This window comes from Clytia hemisphaerica, unplaced genomic scaffold (assembly GCF_902728285.1).
Source record: "Clytia hemisphaerica strain Z4C2 unplaced genomic scaffold, Clytia hemisphaerica genome assembly, whole genome shotgun sequence".
Classification (NCBI taxonomy): domain Eukaryota; kingdom Metazoa; phylum Cnidaria; class Hydrozoa; order Leptothecata; family Clytiidae; genus Clytia; species Clytia hemisphaerica.
Genome location: NW_027104114.1, coordinates 161,881 through 181,156, shown reverse-complemented (window position 1 = coordinate 181,156; position 19,276 = coordinate 161,881). Strand labels below are relative to the sequence as shown.

Here is a 19,276-nt window from a genome sequence, read left to right as displayed (position 1 = left end):
CCCCCCCCCGCCGGGCCCAATAGCGGACCTACACTTATTTTTTTATAAGACAATAAGAAGATTCTTTTTGCTATAACTCTCTAACTTCAGCCTCTCCACTGTTCTTAAATTGTTCTTATTTTTTGTCATTTTTGAGCCTCATTGTTCTTATAAAATTGTTCTTATAAAAAAAAAGTATATATCTTTTAGGTTTCGCGATTTACTCTCGGGTACCTAACAGACAGGCGTTCGGAACAGCCGGATGAAAATATAAAAATTTCATCATTTTTTAAATGGGATACAACGATACAAGTTTTACGAGCGAAGGTCTATTCGGAGAAATGGGGTAGAGGAATGCGTCGCTTTGTGTCCGGATTCGACTGTCTTGATAAAAAGATCAAAATTTTGTTTTTCAGGGTCCTACTTTTTTCTACCAAGAATTGATATAAATATTATTTATTAATACCTTCCCTGTGAGAATTGGCTATCCAGTCCAAAGAGTGAAAGGCACAGACGAGGGTCGAACTCGCGATCTTCTGTTTACGAGACAGACGCCTTACCACTTGGCCACTGCGCCGGCGAACTATTCTGTCAATCAAATTATGGATTTGTCAATCATGCCACAATAAGAATTCATCCAATCTTATTGTGGGATGATTGACAAGATGATAGTTTGATTGACAGTTTTGTAATTGGTTTAATTCATCTGAGATTTTCCGACTTTAGAATCCTATATGTACAATAGACAAATAGAGCGACAAATTTTGATCAGTGATTTTCAATGTGAAGAATATGGAATATGTTTTTCCATGGGAAAAATGTTGTAAGTGTTCTTAACGTGAAGAGTGGAGTACCTAAATGGTTTTAATTAAATTGGATGAAATCGTCGTAAAGGTTCTTTCAATGTGAGGAATATTGAAAGTGAAAGGGAATTATAATTTGAAGAATATTGAAATTGAAAGTGTTTTTAACGTGAAAACTGTGGAAAGTGTTTTTCAGTTTAGTTTGTTTTTGGACCCACCTCAGAGGTCCTTTAAATTAACCTTTGTTCGTTCGTCCGTCCGTTTTGTCTGTTACTTTAGGCGTACAACCTTTCGCGAGAAGAAACCTTCGCGATTTTCGCGAATTTCGGCCCCTTTTCGCGAAAGTAAATGTCTTTGAAAATTATAACAGGGAAATTCTCAAAAAACTTGGAAATCTGTAAGACCTCGAAAACGTAATAAAAATAAAATTTTCGGCATACTATTATCCTTTAATTCTTAATGCCTTTTTAAAGTCGGATTTAAGTCATATTTTTCACTTCTAAGGCAATTTTTATTTGAAAATTCTCATTTTTATCCAACAATTTGCGAAAGTTTATGCTCGCGAAATAATTTTTTCCTAAAATTCGCGAAAGTAAATGTCGCTAATTTTGCGATTTTTCCGACCTCGCGAAAGTTTGTGTACCAGCTCGGGATTGGCCCATTATTTTATTCTGATTTTTTGTACCTATAGTGATGCAAAATGACAGTACCCAATAAGTGACGGAGCCCGTTATTGGAAAAAAATAGTTTTTGGGCAAATTTGGGCCATGTTTGAAATTGCTTCATTTATTTTTTCAGATTTTTTGCATAAAGATAAAGGGCAAGGATCTCTGAGCAGTGGCTGAAGCTGTTTTTTTCGGAAAAACTTTTTTTGACCGTAAAAATCGGATTCTCTTTTTGGGGAATTTCCCTTTCGTCATTTTTAGGGAAAATGAGCATTTCTATCGATTGACTTGGTGATTTTTCTGATTTTTTGCACACTGATGTAAAATGGTGCTGTTTTAAATCTGATAGAGTCCGATTTTCGAAAAAAAACTTGTTGGGAAATTTGAGCCAAAAAGTGCCTAAAAATGGTTTTTTTTTGGAGTTTCCTCTCCCTTTTTGCCAGTGATGTGACTATATACTTTATAAGAATATTTATGATGAAATTGGCCAAAAAATTAAGAATAAGGCTAAGAATCTCACCATCGAGCTATCACCATCGAGATCACCATCATGGAATTTGGTAAGTGAAGCTAAGAATGCAATTTTTAGAGCATTTTGGCATTAAATTGCCAACTATTACCCAGCAATGCTAAAAAGTTCCATAAAAATGTCAATTTTTTGCTTGAGGTATGTATTACATGCTAGATTTTGGCTGTGATTGGATCTAAACCTAAGAATACCGTAAGAATATTTCAGGTTGATTTTTCCCAAAAAGTTAAGAATATTCATAATGAATAGAAAAACACCATTCTTATAAAAAAAGCGTGTACTGTATGAATCCCATCGACACAGAGCGGCACGAATTTCCCTCCATCGACGGCACTTTCAGGTAAAAATTGGTTGCTCTTTTTATAAGAAAATGTTTTAGAACGGTACTAATGATCTTTTTCAATTTTATAGTAACAACGTTTTTGAGAAGGGAGACATTGCTTTCGTCAGTCAATTAACGACTATTGTTGCGTGACCATGTTGCATCGTAAGGTAAGCGAAATTATTTGTTTTTTATTCTTTTTCTAACTTTGAGTATGGCAATTGAGTTTTATACGTAAGCATGCAAGACGTTAGTTGATAATAAAGTATTGCCACCTTAATTTACTCGATATCTATCTATCGAATCAAAAAGAGAGTCGTAAAGGATCATTTTCTGTGATTCGATTAATTCCATGAAACTTTACTATTTCCGGGATTTCGACCAATATTGAATATTAGTAAAATCTTTGATCCCTTGAAGATCGAATTAAAAAAGTTAACTGTCGAAATTACAATTTGACAAAATTCACTATAATAGTCACCAAACATTTTAAGAAAGAAATTCTCGATAACTGTATTTATTCCTATAAAACAAAATCAAAGTCCTAACATATTTCTCTTCACAACATCTCACTAACATCGCATCCATAAAAAAATACAAAAGGACAAAGCACTTCAAAAGGGTTACAACCCTCTATGAATGTCTATTAAACGTTAGATGGACTTATTGTCAACTTGATACTCGATACTCCGAAACTTTGTTTTGATAACACCAAAACCACTGTCTTATATCAACAAAACTTTTATAATGATAAACGGCGAAAAATGTTAGAACGGGGAGAGAAATAAGCACGAGTGACGGAGTTGATAATATTATAAACGATCGAATTTTTTTAACTTGATGGCGATGTGAAAAAAAAAACATTTTTAAAGTTGAGAGAAGGATTTTTACGTTTCGTCATGGTTCATTAAAATTATATTTATCATTTATTGGACGTAATATTTCAAAATGTTTTGAATTTTATGGTGATATAAACTTCGGGTAGAAGCTACAAAAAGAACTGGACAATAAAATGTAATTGGTTACAAAAGTCATTTGACATTATTTTTGATCGTATCAAATTTATCTTTTTGATTTTTGATCAAAATTTACAATATTGGATACTATCCAAATTATTAATGATTATCGATTTCGACTTGGAAATTTGTTTACTCGCGGCTCTTGATTGGGTCCTTTTGATTTTATATTTATTCTTGATTTATGATTTATCATCAATGATACAACGGTAATTACTATTGATTGATCACAAATTACTAATTGGAAATTATCGACGAAATTGACACATTTTGTATATATACCAAACAAACACCAAGCATTGATAAAAAATTGATACTATAAATTGGCATCTATTGAAACGTCACCAGATTATATAAGGAATACTTTAATTACAAAATATTTACTGTTGTTGAAAGGGTATAATTTTTCAATGGATTTTCAATAGTATTACACTCGCTTGAACATAAAATTTCACGTATAATATCATCGATGGAGATTTGATTAGAATTGATGCTTGAGTCAGCTCTACACGTATACGAACTTTTTGGGAAATTAAAAGTCCCTTTGAAATAACTTTCAATAACTTCAAATCTTTTTTTTCAAGTATAAAGCTTCTTGAAATATTATTAAATCGTGCATATTATTTATTGGACACATTGGACATTATTTACATCTTACAACTCACGATGAATGGATTTCACCGTCACACAGCTCTTTCACTTTATCTGCTTTGTTTGAAATTATTCCAACTGGTAGTGGCTAATACGCAAGCAGGTAAGAAAGATTCAATCCTCCTTTATCTTTAGAAAACATCTGGTCAAAAATGCTTTAACCGAGATTTTCCTATTGCTAAGAAATTCCTCGATGTTTTTATGGTGAAAAATTTTACTGACACTTTTTGCCAAAGAAAATTGCCAAGATAAGACATCTTACTTCAGATTGATGATTTACGTTTGAGGAAAGACAGTAAATCTAAAGTTGTACCTGTGTGGATTTTAGATAGGGTGTGTTTTGAAGGAAACTTTTGGCTCAAAATGTAAATATATATTTGAAGTCTTCATGATAAGTAATCAGTTGGTTGTGCCTACACTGATTTTCTAATAGTGATATCGCTGACACCCTGATAACACCCCCTTCTCACAGACCCGATAGGATTCGCATATTTTTTATGGCTGGGGATTTGAATTCTTTTGTTTTCAAGTCAGAAAGTCCAGTGGGGATGGGAAAAATAGCACAATGTTTTGCAGTGAAGATTGGTTTATTTAATTATTTTCAGTGGGGCCAAAAATTGAAGGATAATTTTCCTCCCAGTGGGTCTGTGAGAAGGGGGTGTCTGATAGAAATTCATAATGTGTTGACTCTACTGCGATCAAATCATAGATTTTTTCTCGTTCATGAGCCATTTTGACGCCGGATTTTGTTCTGCCTTTTTCAATTTTTGCTTTGTTTTATTTTTCACAACTGGTATTTTTCAATTACCTCCTGTTTCATCAGATAACTATTCCATTTGTAATTTCAGTCAATATTTTGTTAACATTCTCTCATGCTACAAGGTGTTGTGATATTAAATTTTTCTTTACTGTTCTCCTTTGACTCCCAGAGCCTTTATCTCTCTTATGACTCGGCTTATAGTAATCTCTAATAATATTTCAATCCTTATAGATTTTGACCTTAAAAGCTTTAATAACTTGCTTTCATTCATTGGCTATTTAAGCTACAGGGATCTTTAACGAATTGATTCTTAGATATATTAGGCAATATATCAATACATTATGTGTTAAATTATTTTGAAAATGTTTTTCCGCGTCAACAACTCTTCGCCCTGCGTTATAACATTTTCGATGCAGAAAAAGGACTTGTTCAAAGTTTATTTCTTAAAAGCTTTATAGCTGTAACTTTAGTTAAATCGTTGACAGGTGGAATATTTCGATAATGTAGAATTTATTACCTTTTTATGGAGTTGTTCCTGTTAGTATAGTGTAGCCCATGAAATAGACCTTTTTGTCACTGGAGTCACAAACAATTCAAAAATGAAGCTACTTGGAATTTTCTTAAAAGTTGATAAATCGTCGATAGGGTGTCATTCAAATTTAAAAATCAGACACTGTCACGTAGCTGCTTGTCTTTAAAAGCTCTTCAAATTTCATTGCAACAATTGAGAATGCTGCCTCAAAACATTATGATTGCACACGCTTTTTTTACAAGAACCTATAAAGTTTTAGCTTTGCTTTATTTTTAGTGATTTTCAGGCTTAAAATTCTTACAAATTTGTCCTTATTACTATATGATTTGGTTGTAAATCAGTATTTTTTGAGCACATTTATGACATATAAGGCAGAGAAGTTTGTTCTTAGATTTGTTCTTAAATTTTGGCCAAATTAAAGTCTCATTTTCTCATAAAATTGTTCTCATAAAAAAGCGTATATTTTGTGATTTATTAGTTGTGTCCCCCTTACACCTACTATACCCCTTTGAAACTGAACCCCTATTTTGTCTCTTTTGTCAAATTCAAAACTTTAGACACGTAAGTAAATTGAGAAAAAAGAATGTTAAAGGTATTTGAAATTGATGCGTTCTGTTGACGTTTTGTTTCAAGCACCTCGCCTCTAAAATGAAGGTTTTTCAAGTGTCTCTCATTCCATTTCTTTGTGAAGTTATTTCTTCTAACTCCAATCCTATGAATTTCCAATAAGTTTTAATTGGATACTCTCGTTGACTCAGTAAAACTTTTAAGCCTTTATGTTTGGGTAGTGATTTCAAATTCGATTTTTTGTTTATTTTTCCCGGTGAGGGTTCGATTCGGTGTATTTTTCCAAAGAGATGAAATCTCCAGGTTATTTTCTCAATTAGGACGATGTTTCTTTGTTGTGTTGTATTTTTGTGTCAAATGAAAATTTTGAAAATGTTTGCTCAAACTTGGGCCTAGTAAATGGTTTTGAACACATTTCTTTGGCTCTTTGTTCTCTTGACTAACTAAATACTACCCGAAGATCTCATTTTTCAAAAAACGTAGAAAAAACATTGATCATTACAATATTATTGAGGTGTCAGTTATAATCATAGTCCTAATGTTTCTTTTCAAATCAAAAACATGATATATTTTTATCGTGGCTTTTATTTGTTTGTTTTCCTTATAATATTTTGGTCATCAAGCCATGTCATTTAACACGTCATTTTTCCTTACACTTATGACCAACCTTTTTTGATTATTCTGCAGAATCCACTATCAACAGCCGAAAAAAATTCATTCAATATTCCTCAAAAATGTGTATCATTTGATAACTCGATACGTATCCAGGCATTACAACCCTTTAAAAAAGGTTGTGGACTTTTCAAAAATCAATGAAAAAGGTCTAAGTAAAACTTTCAAAACCCATTTTTACCCAATCCGAAACTGTCTTATTACAATTAAGTGATTTTGGTTTAAATTCGGGTGGTTTTTTTAAAAAGTCTATAGACCTTTTTGTCAGAGCCGAAGTTTTTTTCTTCAAGCAGGTTTTGCTAGAACTAGTTAAATGGATGAGAATTGTTTCGTTATTCTAAGGGGAATGTTAAAAAGTCTTCAGACCTTTTGTTAGGGATTGTAGAGAGATAAAGATACTTCAGTTCGTGATCAAACGTTCACTTCAACTGCGCACTTTATTATTTTTATAACTATTCGCAGACACGTGTTTCGTCCTTCCTATGACTAATCAATGCAGCTGGGTAAGCGAGCATAGACTGCTGTTGTCACCAAAGTACTCAAAACACTAAGTGTTGAGCTTCGCATAATCGCTTTTATTATTTTTAAAAATAGTGCTGACAGAAACTAATAAAGTACTTTTTTCTCATTTTAGACCGTGCAACTTTATACTTCGCATCGGGTAAAGCGTTCGACTTACCGTGCCGTAATGAAACGGGAGGACGTTTTGCAACCGTGTTTTGGTACACGGACGCATACACGAATGATAACCGCATACGTACTGACGTCTATACGTATGAAGAGGGCAAAGAGACTATTCATAGTGAATACTTTGAAAATCGACTTCAAAGGATAAAAGGGACTTCATTGAGGATAAAAGATTCCAAATTAACAGACAGTGGCAAATGGACTTGCGATATTGTATATGAAGAAACGACAGGTGGTAAAACAGGATTGAAAGTCAAAACAATGGCGGCTTATGATGTCCACATTGTTGGTTAGTGTCTTTTATTTGATTGCACCCCTGATTCGTTGACCTGGCTTTGTAAGACATTGTCTCGGTAGTTCGACCTGGTTAGTAACGAAATTAAAGAAATTTAACTGAAACGAAGGTCAACAATGACTTAAATTTCAAAAGTTCAAAAAGGAGCCTTAAATCAAGCGCAGGGTTAAATATCCTAAAAAAGGCTCAGTCGCTACAATGGCTAGTTAGCAGCAAATATAATGCGAAAAAGAACCATCGTATTGGATCGTATTGATGCGCTTGACAGAAAAGAGTTGTAATTCTTTGTTCTGAAGCACATCCAGTTCTTTCAATTAAGTAACAAATTAAAAATAATTTATAAGCCTTATGATTTGCAAAAGTGGAAGGGGAAAGACTCTCGCTCGGGACCATATGGAGCCCGGATGGAATAAACAAGTTTTTTTGATTTGAGTTTTACTTCCATGTCATTGTAGGTTACAAGCAGCCTAAGTATTGTACAGAAGAGAATTTCTGCATCCACAATCTCGGTCAAAATATGTCGAGAGTTTTGGTTCCTCGTATTTAGCAATTTAAAGTTCGGGCGTTAAAACTCAGAGTTAGAACTCTACCCTTCCAACCTAATTTAGAGCGCTTTCAAATCGTTTGTGGTTATAAGATTTCGTGGGAATTTCCCTTTTTTCTCAAATATTATGACCATGATTGCAGCATAATTTCAATTTCACCATTCTTCTTACTTCCTTATAGGCCAACCATCTGTAATTGACTTAAGTATCAATGGATTACTGCTAAAGAAAGGCGAAAGTACGAACGTCAAGATACCGTTTTGTGAATCACAAGCTTTATCAGACTTTAACATAACGTGGACTAAACTTTCTGGTACCATGTCTAGTAATGTCAAGATAGGGACTTCGAAACCTAAGAAAATCCCTGGTCCTGGCCCCTTAACGACGTACATAAGACGAGTGACGTTGACTTTTACGAATTTTTCGGAACAAGACGTGGGCCAGTACCAATGCATGGCCAAGAATATCGGTGGTGAGTTAACTAAAGTGATGGCAGCTCGAATGAGAAGTAAGTTGTTGGACCTACCCCGGTGGGGTGGAGGTCCTATAAATTAACCCGTGTTCGTTAGTTAGTTCGTTCGTTCGTTCGTTAGTTACCAACTTTTCTCGAGATTGGCTCATTCAATTTTTCTGATTTTTTGCACAAAGGTGCATTACTATAAACCCTCGAATGTGACGGAGCCCGATTTTCGAAAAAAAAACCGTAGAACCGGAAATGTCCCGAAAAAAGCGGTTTTTTGAGATTTTCTCGAGATTTTATCATTAGTTTTTTGCGATTTTTTGCACATAGATGCACATTAGTACTGCCGAAAAGGTGTCGAAAACCGTTTGCCGAAAAAAAATTTTTTCCGGTCTGTAGAACCGGAAATGTGCCGGAAATCGTCGTTTTTTTCACATTTCCGTCACATTTTTTTCAACTTATTTAATTGTTTCTTTACAGAAAAATGTTCTTTATGATGATGCCCAAAACTTAGCATCGTTTGATTTCCAAAAAAATCATCCTTTGAATCCGGAACTCCTTAAAAATCGCCGGAACAGCCGAAAACCGGCGTAAAACGGTTTTCCTTCATTTTTTCAACTTATACTCGACAGATTTTCATGATTTTTCTTTCACCGTTAAACATCGATGCGTTTCTTAATTGCTTTCTCCGTTCCAATAGATATATAAATCGAAATTTAAAATTATGCATTACTTCCATTAAACTCTAATTATTCGTTTTATAAATAGGTAGGTTCATTAAAGTATTACTTGTTTCGTCATGAGTTAAAGTTAAGTTGTTGGCCAAAAGTTAAAAACCTTTTTCATAGGATTAAAGGAAAATTTCTCGAAGCTACAATTGTGAAACCCATTTATTTTTCGTCAGCAGAGAGTTTCGCGAAAGTTTTATTTAAGCCTTTATTGTGTAGTCAAAAATTTTTAAAAATTAAGCTTTCGCAGTTTTATGATTTAAAATTTTACACATTTTTCTTTTAGAGCCGCCACTTATTTTCAGTCGGCGAGTCTTCAACATAGACGTCGGCGTTGTAAACGGGTTCTTAGAATGTAAAGCAAAAGGTTACCCTAGTATGGATTTCACATGGAGGGTGTACCCAGACACACCCAAAAGTAATCTTATGCATCCGACTGAACATATAGACGATTTCAAAATCTCTAAAACAGTTTATGATAGTGTTAGCGAAATTGGTAGCTCCCGCTTGACCATTTCAAAGATCAAGAAATCGCATCATGGCAAATATATTTGCATTGCGTCAACAAATGATTTAGAATCAACACAACTGGAGATCCAATTAGAAGGAAAAGGTGAGGCTCGTCTTGTGGTTAAAGACACCTTTGTAATATTTTCAAACATCTAAGAAATGCATCATCGTTTGTCAATTTTCTCGACTATTATGATCAGAATAGATTCAGCCATTTTTAATGCTTTACTTTCATTCGAAAATGATATTCCGGAAACCTTCGCCGTAAACATACAAGAGGCTCCCCAAGCGGTAACCTTGATCACGATATCACGCAATTTTTCGTCTTCAACCACGATCACGCAAATCAGCAAAAGAATTGGATAATCACGCATCCCTTTGAAAAAGTCCAAATCACGCATCACGGCTCAAAAATTGTTCAAATCACGATCACGTTTTGACCTCTAATCACGCAATCACAAATTTTTTTTCTTTCAAAATCACGTAATCACGTTGGAAAAGGGTTTCCTAATTACGAGATCCCGCAAACCGATCAGGGGCCTCATACAAGGGATAAAGGTAAAAAAAGTATTCTTCGTCATGTCACAAATTTCAAATTACAGTAATAACTTTACCCCGCTCTTCTCATTGAGTGATCGAATTTCACAATCAATCCAAACAGACGATTCAATCCTTATTGAACATTGAGACGTAAACTATGCAAACTTGTAGGGGTCAGTCGGAAAATTCCTTTCTTAAGGGCTCTGACCATAGTGAATTTTTCATAATTGCCGTGTTTAAAATGTGTTTTCTGACTGATGTAACCAACAAAACTATGGCATGTTATACATTTTCTGTTAGACAAACTATTCCTGAGTCTGAAAATTCAAAAATTGCATTGAAAAATTTTGATGAAGAAGAAAATGAAGACTTTTGCGAGGAAGAGTATTTCATCTTTGAAGAGCTTAGTTTCGGCGAAGGAAAAACATTTTGAAAAAATTTTCGCAGTAGATGGTGTATCCTTTACCGAACAATAAAAATTTTTGCGGAAAATTTTTGTAAATGCTTCTTTGTCTCGAAATCTTCGAAATAGTGGTTTTTCATCAATTTTTCAACTGGATTTTGCTTAAAAAAACAGTCATAACTTTTGACACATCTTTTTAGAAATATTTTCCGCAAAATTTAAAATAGTTCAATTCTTTCCGGACAGTGTAAAGAAATTTTGAAACAAAAAGGTTAATTACCCATTAAAACTTAGCACTTTTTATAAAAGAAGGTGATGCAACATATTATTAACGTCTTTTTAAAGTTCATAACGTCATTTCTGCAATTAAATTCTTAATTACTCTGAAGGGATTTGATTAAAAAGCAATTTATAAAGGTAATTCTTTGTTGAAAGTGTTAAAGAACCTAAAGCATAACTTTTATGCTCAAATACTAAAATTAATTTTCTGACTATGGTCAGAGCCCTTAAGATGACCACCATAAAGAAAGAAAGCACTTGCTATGTTAACATGTAGGCGGAAAAGTTGAGTTTGTCAAAAGCTTTAGTGATATCTGATCCATTTATTTACAAGGAGATCATTTATTTAACACTCCTTCCTAAATACTATGCTTTCTCTCTCATTTTACTAATCCAATGGACTCCCACGTGTTTCAACAGATCTTTGGAACATATTCAATTCCAAAGTGAAGAGCACCCGAATAGATTTGATGAAAAACTAATTTTCGTCATTTTTGGTCCTTTTGCTATGCAGTTTCTTTGATTTTCCTTTCGATTTTTGGACGGATGAGGTATTGAAAATAGTACTGTGTTCTGACATGCGTTATATTCACGTAGTATATTCGCTCGAGTCCATCTTTTAAAAGAAGGAGTCGTTTAATGACAAAGTTAAGCAACTAGAGTTTTGATATAACCTTAAAATAGAATATATCAAGTATGCACTCTTAAAATACATTGGATTATCTGAGATTTGATAAAGTGTAATGTAAGACAGGACAGGAAATTTCTTCCTGATTCGTGTTTCCTTACTCCAAAATGGTGGGCAGCTATAACAGCTATACAATGATGTAATTCCAGTGTGCTACGAAATTACTTTTAAGGCTTACTTTCCCAAGATAATTCCTTTAAAGAGGAATTTTCGTAAAATTGAAATCTAGAAGTGTAGTTTCGGATTCCGTCCAACCATTTTAGTAATAGTAGGAGGTCACATCATAAAACACAATCGAATGCAACCGTCTAAATAGCAACAATCTATCAGCTCTCTCTCTCTGTGATTTGATCTCAAATCTTTCTAGAGTGTATTGACAATGACATTTTAAAACATAAACCGACAAGAGATGGTTGTACGATAAATATTTTTATCCTTCATTGCAGCTCCTCCAGACACACCAGTCATTATCCAAGAGAATACGAAAATTGAGGAAAATGAAGTCACTTTATTTTGGAAAGTGCTCGATGATGGTGGCTCGGCTGTTACTTCCGTCAAAATTGATTACAAGAACAGTTCAACATTGAAAGACTGGTCTTCAGTAGAAGTGTATGATCGACAAGCTGATAGTTACACCATACAGAACCTTGTCAAAGGAACGTCTTATGATTTCAGGATACGAGCATCGAATATCAAGGGTGATAGTGATTACAGTGAGATTTTCACGTTGACAACTATTGGTTTGGATAATGGAGGTAAGAATTGTTCATTTGTGTTTTAGAGGATACAAATATTACAGAGATAACATTGTGTTACGGAGATAACGTAAACAAATGCAAATTCATGATATGCACCATTGCAATATCTTCTAAGGACCCAACAGCTGATTGGTTGAAAGTGACGTTTAATCAGTCAATACGTCACTTTCAACCAATCAGCTGTTGGGTGCATGGAAGACATTGCAATGGTGCATATCATGTATTGGTAGAGATCATAATATGTAAGCTGAATGAAAGCTTTTTCATATTTGGAGTAAATTTCTCCTCGTGTTTAGTACCTCTTTACCATCATCCACAGTGCTAAAAATCTAGAGAAATAACTCAAATAACGGTTACTAAACTTAAAATTGACCTCCCTAAGTGTCTCGATGTCAGAAATTGTCCCGTCATTCTGCAAAAGTAGTCCTCTCTAGCCATCCATTAACTGGTTATCTCGCTGATAAATTTTCTACGTCAATTTGACTTTCCTTTTATGATGAATATTAGTTGAATCGCAAATTATAAATTCAAATTTTATTTTTATAGTACCGACAAGTGAGCCTACAACCGACGACCAAATTCTCGGTAATCTAGACATGACGACAATGATCGGGATTTTCGGTGGTGTATTTATCGCTCTGGTTGTTGGTTTCATTTGTGTTTGTATCTTTGTTCGTAAAATGCAGAAAGGTGAAAAAGAAGATACTGCACCTCCTCAACAAAGTTTCGCAAGTTTCGCACCAAGCACTACGGTATGCAGTATGATTTGATTTGCTTATGTATTTTTTGTTTTTTTTTTCACTCTGCCTTAAAAAAAATCAATTTAACAGGAACAACACCAAAGGAAAAATATTTAAAAATCTGGTATGGATTTGGTGTTGAAATGGAATAGTCTAAAGCCATTTCCAGGTATCCCGAGCCCGAAATTGGCCAGTTTGTGGTGTCATCTCCAATAGACCTGGCAAATGGTTTATGGCTGTTCATTTTAACACTCCAAACACAAGCCGAGGTTTTTAGATTTTTTTTCCAGTGTGCTATGAAAAAGGTACACAGAAAGGGACATTGGCTCCATGTGCATTATATTGGAATACATTGAAACGATTCTTTATTTGAAATTTTAATTCCATACTAATTTAGTAGAGGGCATTTTGTAAAATCGCATGACTGTTTTGTTAGAAGCACTTGTTATACATTTTTGGAAAGCTAAGGGGTAGGGGAATCGAAATTACTATGTTTCCAAATTTTTTTCGGACACTTTGGTGTGATTTCGGACAAATATGACGGTCTCAGGCAAAAATCATAGGGTTAAAAATTAATGAAAATTTTAGCTCGAGAAAACGGAGACTTGTTGTATATTTTTGGAAAGCTCTCAAAAAATTAGGATTAGAGATATATTGCAAGTATAGGTGATTTCAGTACCTAACTCGAGATATTGAGCTTCAAAAAGCGCAAAAACTGGACAAAATAGCTGTTTCTGGCTGGCTGAAAAACGGTTTTCAAGGGGTTAATATCTCGAGTTAGGTACAGAAATCACCTATACTTGCAATATATCTCTAATCTTAATTTTTTGAGAGCTTTCCAAAAATATACAACAGGTCTCCGTTTTCTCGAGCTAAAATTTTCATTAATCTTTAACCCTATGATTTTTGCCTGAGACCGTCATATTTGTCCGAATATCACACCAAAGTGACCGAAAAAAAATTGGAAACATAGTAATTTCGATTCCCCTACCCCTTAGCTTTCCAAAAATGTATAACAAGTGCTTCTAACAAAACAGTCGAGCGATTCCAAAAAATCGAACAAAATTCCCCCTACTAATTGATATTTTCCACATTTTAGCCTGGAACACAACAACGATCAATGGTGGATGGACACGCGGCTGCTATGGAAATGCAACCATTGATGATGAGACAACCTGACGAATGGGAATTTCCGCGCGACCGTTTGACGATAACCACTGTACTAGGTGCAGGTGCTTTTGGAGTTGTCATGAGAGGTTTAGCACAAGGGATTAAAGGATCAGTCGGTCAAATCACCGTTGCTGTTAAAACTGTCCGAGGTAAATGTCTTATCCTTTTTTCGATAGACGCGGTGATAGACGGGTGTCAGCTTTCTTGTTGATTACAACAGACAAAAGGCGTCTCTTAACGGACTAAAAAAAACCATTGTTCTCGTCTACAGAAAATATTTTGAGCATATTATTTTACTTCCTATCAATTTCACATCGATATTGTGATTAGTGATTTTAAACCAATTTTACCGTTACCGAAAATCTATGATGTCACATTTCATTGGTTTTGACAGAAAAAAACAGTAAATATTAAAGAAGTGAAATCACGACGATAAACGAATCCCTATTAGGTTGGTGAGCTATAACGAACATGATATCACAAAGTACTATATTCTCTGTTCGCCATTTTACACCCTTTTATTTAAATCAGTAACAAACTTTTCTTCCAGACACCACAAACGAGGCAGCCACCAAAGACCTGATTGCAGAGCTGAACCTTTTGAAACTTATTCCCGAACATCAGAACGTGGTTGGTCTTCTTGGTTGTTGTACTTACGCCGATCCGTTATACGTTATCGTCGAATATTGCTCTAACGGTGATTTACAAGGATTTTTACGAAGCAGTCGCGGTATTTACGAGCGTTACTATAGGACAAGTTACGGTGGTGCGGTACCCAATTTAACGAGCAAAATGTTGCTGACGTTTGCATGGCAAGTTGCAAAGGGAATGAATCATTTATCTTCTATGAAGGTGAATTTCATTTTTCTCTTTTGGAAAATTATATGGATTTTACTCTTCGAAATGAACGGTTGAACTATGAGTCACCAACAGTCAAAATTTGTACGTCTTACGAAAATGACTTTAATTTTGACCAATATTTTTACTGAGTAAAGACAAATCGAACCTTTTTATAAATCTAAATTAATGTACAGAGTCGCTGAAAAAAGGCTCTTTCCAGGGATTTCCATAGGATCCAATCAAAACCCAGCCACGATATATAAGGTTATTCTTCTCGTTCATTTTTCCAGGTCATTCACCGTGATTTAGCTGCTCGTAACGTCTTAGTGGATGATCAGTTAGTTTGCAAAGTCAGCGATTTTGGATTCGCTCGTGATATTTACGTTGAAGATCACTATCTGAAACGATCAGCGGTAAGTGAAGTTATAAAAAGCTTGTTTATAATTTTTAAGGTGTTCCAAACAACCGATGAATAAATCTACTGTTCTGTCCAAAATCCTACGAAACCCATCCCAACAAATCATCTCATCCGCTTTGTCCCGAATTGTTAAAATATTTTTAAGAATCCAAAATTCAATTTTTTAAAGTCCCAAGAAATTAAAAGAATTTTTCGATTTCGTGCATTATTATTAACGTGTTGTCCTCTCATAAAGTTTCTCTCCATATTTCATTTTGTTTCAGGGTGGTCGGTTCCCAATCAAATGGATGGCCATTGAATCTTTACTAGATGGTATTTCCACTACCAAAAGCGACGTGTAAGACTTTAGTTATCTTTATCAATAGGAGACTGAGGTTGCGTTTACCAGGTACGAATGACGTCAAAATATTTGAACTCGTTACCTTGATTCTATAATAACAATTTCGATATTATTCCTTCCTAGTAAACTCGAACCCAGCCCCCCTATCAAAGGTTATTAAGTGTATTTTGCTATTGACAGCTGCTGTGACTTCTATGTCAACTTAGTTTCTCTAAACTTTAGTCGGCCAAATAATTCGGCCAAATAATTTTCTTAGAAAAACGTCATAGCAACCAAAACAGTTTCTTGTTTTTGACTTGTTGATCCATTCTTTCTTTTTAGCTGGTCGTTCGGTGTTGTGTTCTGGGAATTGATCACACTTGGTGCATCACCATACCCTGGTATGAATTCATACGAAGTGGTCAGCTTTCTACAAGATGGTTACCGGATGGATAAACCGAAGCATTGCGCTGATGAAATGTAAATTGAATAGTTTTTTAACTTTCTATAGTTTTCCACGTCAAGGAGAAATGTTCATATAAAAGATTTTCTGTGATTCGAAAAACTCGCGTTTTGCATTTGAGCTTGAATTAGTGACAATGAGTTTTAAGTTCGAATAAATTAAGTACTGCATTTTTCGTTGTTCGTTTATACCAAAACCCGATAGTTTCTCTTCAGTTTTTCGTGGTTATTCCTCGCTAGGAAAACTGAATTAAAAAAGAAGAAGAAAAATTATAAATTTAATAAAGTTACGCCCTTAGCTCCGATATTTTTGTGTTTGGAAAAATGCACATATATATTTTACGTTATTTTAACCTCAATTTTTCAGATATCAATTAATGATGGATTGTTGGTGTGTGGCACCAGGACGTCGCCCTTCGTTTGTCGATCTTATCAACAAGTGCCAATTACTAATGGACGAAGCTGATAACAAGGTAGTCAATTGTTGCTAGAAATCTGTAGAAGCGTTATACGTATAGATAGACTTAATCTTTCGCTACACTTTAAATCTTGCAAATTTTACCCGCTTTTATGGTATCATTTAAATAATTTTGAAATCATTTAATGAGTATAATATTTTATGGCTAATTTTTTTCTCAATTTTTCAGGAACTGATCAACATGAATTTCTATCCTGATCATTTATACGTCAACTTCGATGGCTCAAACTCATCGGCTGTTTCCACGGCAACAACGCCGCATGGTACTCTAACGCGTAACCATATCAATAGTGTCAACAATAAACCATCAAATATGGTAGACAATCACAGCGGCGGTGGAACGCTAGGCAGCAATCATCATGTGCAGCAAACACCTCGCTCAAAACTAAGGAGTCCTTCTAATCATTCAATGCCGAGCGGGCGGACCAACTCAGTACCCGCCCTCTCGGAACGAAGCTTAACTGGGGCGTCGAATCATTCGTTCCATGCGAACCAACATCCATCAGAGCGAGTGGGTCTTCTCTCACAAATGTCTCAACCTTCTTGATAAAAATGACTTGATAAGAGAAAGTAAAACAAGAAGACGCGCTGTAGCGGAGAAAAGAAGATCAATCAAACGATACATTGGTGAGAGACGCACTGTGATCTGAAACCTGATGATAGAATAGCACTTGTTCATTGAAATGAAGATGATTTCAAAACTTTCGAGGGCGCAAAAGATTTCCGAATCTTTTAACCCTAGACTACACTGTAAGAATGCCCAATGTTTAATAGCTTTAGCAATTTGGAGAATTTTGCTTAAATGAATGAATATTAATATCTCCTGAATTCAAGAATGTGGGATTGTTTTGGAAATTTCAGAGATGAAAGTGTTTACGATTTAATTGGGTAAGGACTTGAATCCTTATTTTATACAAGTTCTTGAATCTAAAAAGAACTACTCTAAACCCTTTCAAAAGAACGAAGGGGTCTATAGTTTGCACATAGCAGAAGGTTTAAAATAAGATACCGTAAATCCTCGAATAAGCGCCCGGGCGCTTATTTAATTTTTCAAGCTCTAAGGGGGCGCTTATTCAAGCGGGGTGCTTATTCGAGTGGGGCGCTTATTTTTTTATTTCAGAAATTTGTATATCAACAAACTCGGAATCTGTTTAAACTTAACTGTTTCAAAGGGTTGATTTTTCAAAAAAGGATGAATAAAAGAAAAATTGGAAAAATCCAATTGACAATTTCTATCATTTTATTCTTAATCGCTTTCTTTCTTTTTAAGTCACAAGTATCTACTCAATATCTTATTCAATCAATAACAATATTCGAATAAGCGCCCCTCCCTGGAGGGGGTGCTTGGGCGCTTATTCGAGCGGGGCGCTTATTATAATATTATTTTAACTAAAAGGGGGGCGCTTATTCGAGCGGGGTGGTTATTCAAGCGGGACGCTTATTCGAGGATTTACGGTAGACGACCTTTAGGGGCGTACCCACTTTTACAATATTGTGAATTTCATATATTTCTAAAAACTGAATTTCTCTTTTCCGAAAAGGGTTGAGTGAGCTATGAAGTAAACACGGGCTTATATGATAGAGAGATTTTGGAAAATACAATTTTCTGACCTGACAGGTAGTAATCATATTTGTATATAGTTTGTCAAGAAGATTTTCTGAAACTTTTCAGAAGAAATATACAACTTGGCAATAGTTTATACAGTTTTTAAAAAGAAACATTTTTACTAGCAAATTTTATTTTTTGACTTTATATATTTTTATAAATTTTTCGATTATTTTGTTAAGAATTTTACTCTCAAAGCTCAGTTACGCTTTGTCAATCTTTCTTTGACCGCAAGTCTTTTTGATTTTCAGGAGTTGTCCTTCACTATTTCAGGATTTTTCTGTTATTTAATGATTATTTTTCGTCAAAGTCTAATCCTTTTTCTGGGGTCATCTGAGTTAAGAGCAAGATTTAACGAAATTTTGGAGTGATCTGAGGTTTTTAAGAGGTTTTTCATCGTAAAAATTTGCAGTAATTTCTCGTTGCATGACCTCCATGCCTAAATTTAAAATCTGTATTCAGTGTGATCATATTTTTTTCTTCTTCGTTTTTCAAGGTTTCTAAAATCTTCAATTTATCACTATCAGATTATTCTCCTTGGAAATATCCTTTCGACTGTGTATAGCTTTTTATTATAGAATAAGTACATGCTGAGAAATTGTTAAAAAGGTAAAGTGTCCACTATACTTTGATAAGATAAGGTCGTGTTTTTCGTCCACTGAAATATTGACCTTTAAGAGGCTAAAATGATATAAAAAATAACTTTCATTTTCATAGGAAATTTAGTGCTCGAAAATATATTTTAAAACGCTGCTTCCTGATGATATGTAACAAGTAAAAGATTATGGCATTTTCTTATCGAATACAACCTTAGCTCGGCTTTTTGATTATTTGGTATCAGCAGAGGAATGTAA

The 19,276-nt window shown here is 34.5% G+C and overlaps 1 protein-coding gene and 1 non-coding gene across 2 annotated transcripts; one reads left to right on the top strand and one right to left on the bottom strand.

The window, feature by feature from the left end:
* Positions 1-484: 484 nt before the first annotated feature.
* On the bottom strand, positions 485-556 carry Trnat-cgu (transfer RNA threonine (anticodon CGU)). Its single transcript has one exon. It is a non-coding gene; the product is annotated as a tRNA-Thr (tRNA).
* Positions 557-3,050: 2,494 nt separating this feature from the next.
* On the top strand, positions 3,051-18,624 carry LOC136813363 (fibroblast growth factor receptor 2-like). Its single transcript, XM_067069872.1, has 13 exons — positions 3,051-4,068; positions 7,131-7,472; positions 8,205-8,531; positions 9,498-9,824; positions 12,078-12,386; positions 12,936-13,141; positions 14,229-14,448; positions 14,850-15,151; positions 15,430-15,552; positions 15,821-15,894; positions 16,219-16,356; positions 16,706-16,811; positions 16,986-18,624. Exons 1-13 carry the CDS (start codon positions 3,981-3,983, stop codon positions 17,361-17,363), a joined length of 2,940 nt encoding a protein of 979 aa, XP_066925973.1. The 5' UTR covers positions 3,051-3,980; the 3' UTR covers positions 17,364-18,624.
* Positions 18,625-19,276: the final 652 nt, after the last annotated feature.

What these genes read in the sequence shown, in the direction of transcription:
- LOC136813363 (XM_067069872.1), top strand. Translation starts at nt 3,981, where the DNA reads ATGAATGGATTTCACCGTCACACAGCTCTTTCACTTTATCTGCTTTGT. An exon ending in TTATGATGTCCACATTGTTG is followed by an intron (nt 7,473 to 8,204) that starts GTTAGTGTCTTT and finishes ACTTCCTTATAG; the next exon opens with GCCAACCATCTGTAATTGAC. An exon ending in GTTTCGCACCAAGCACTACG is followed by an intron (nt 13,142 to 14,228) that starts GTATGCAGTATG and finishes TCCACATTTTAG; the next exon opens with CCTGGAACACAACAACGATC.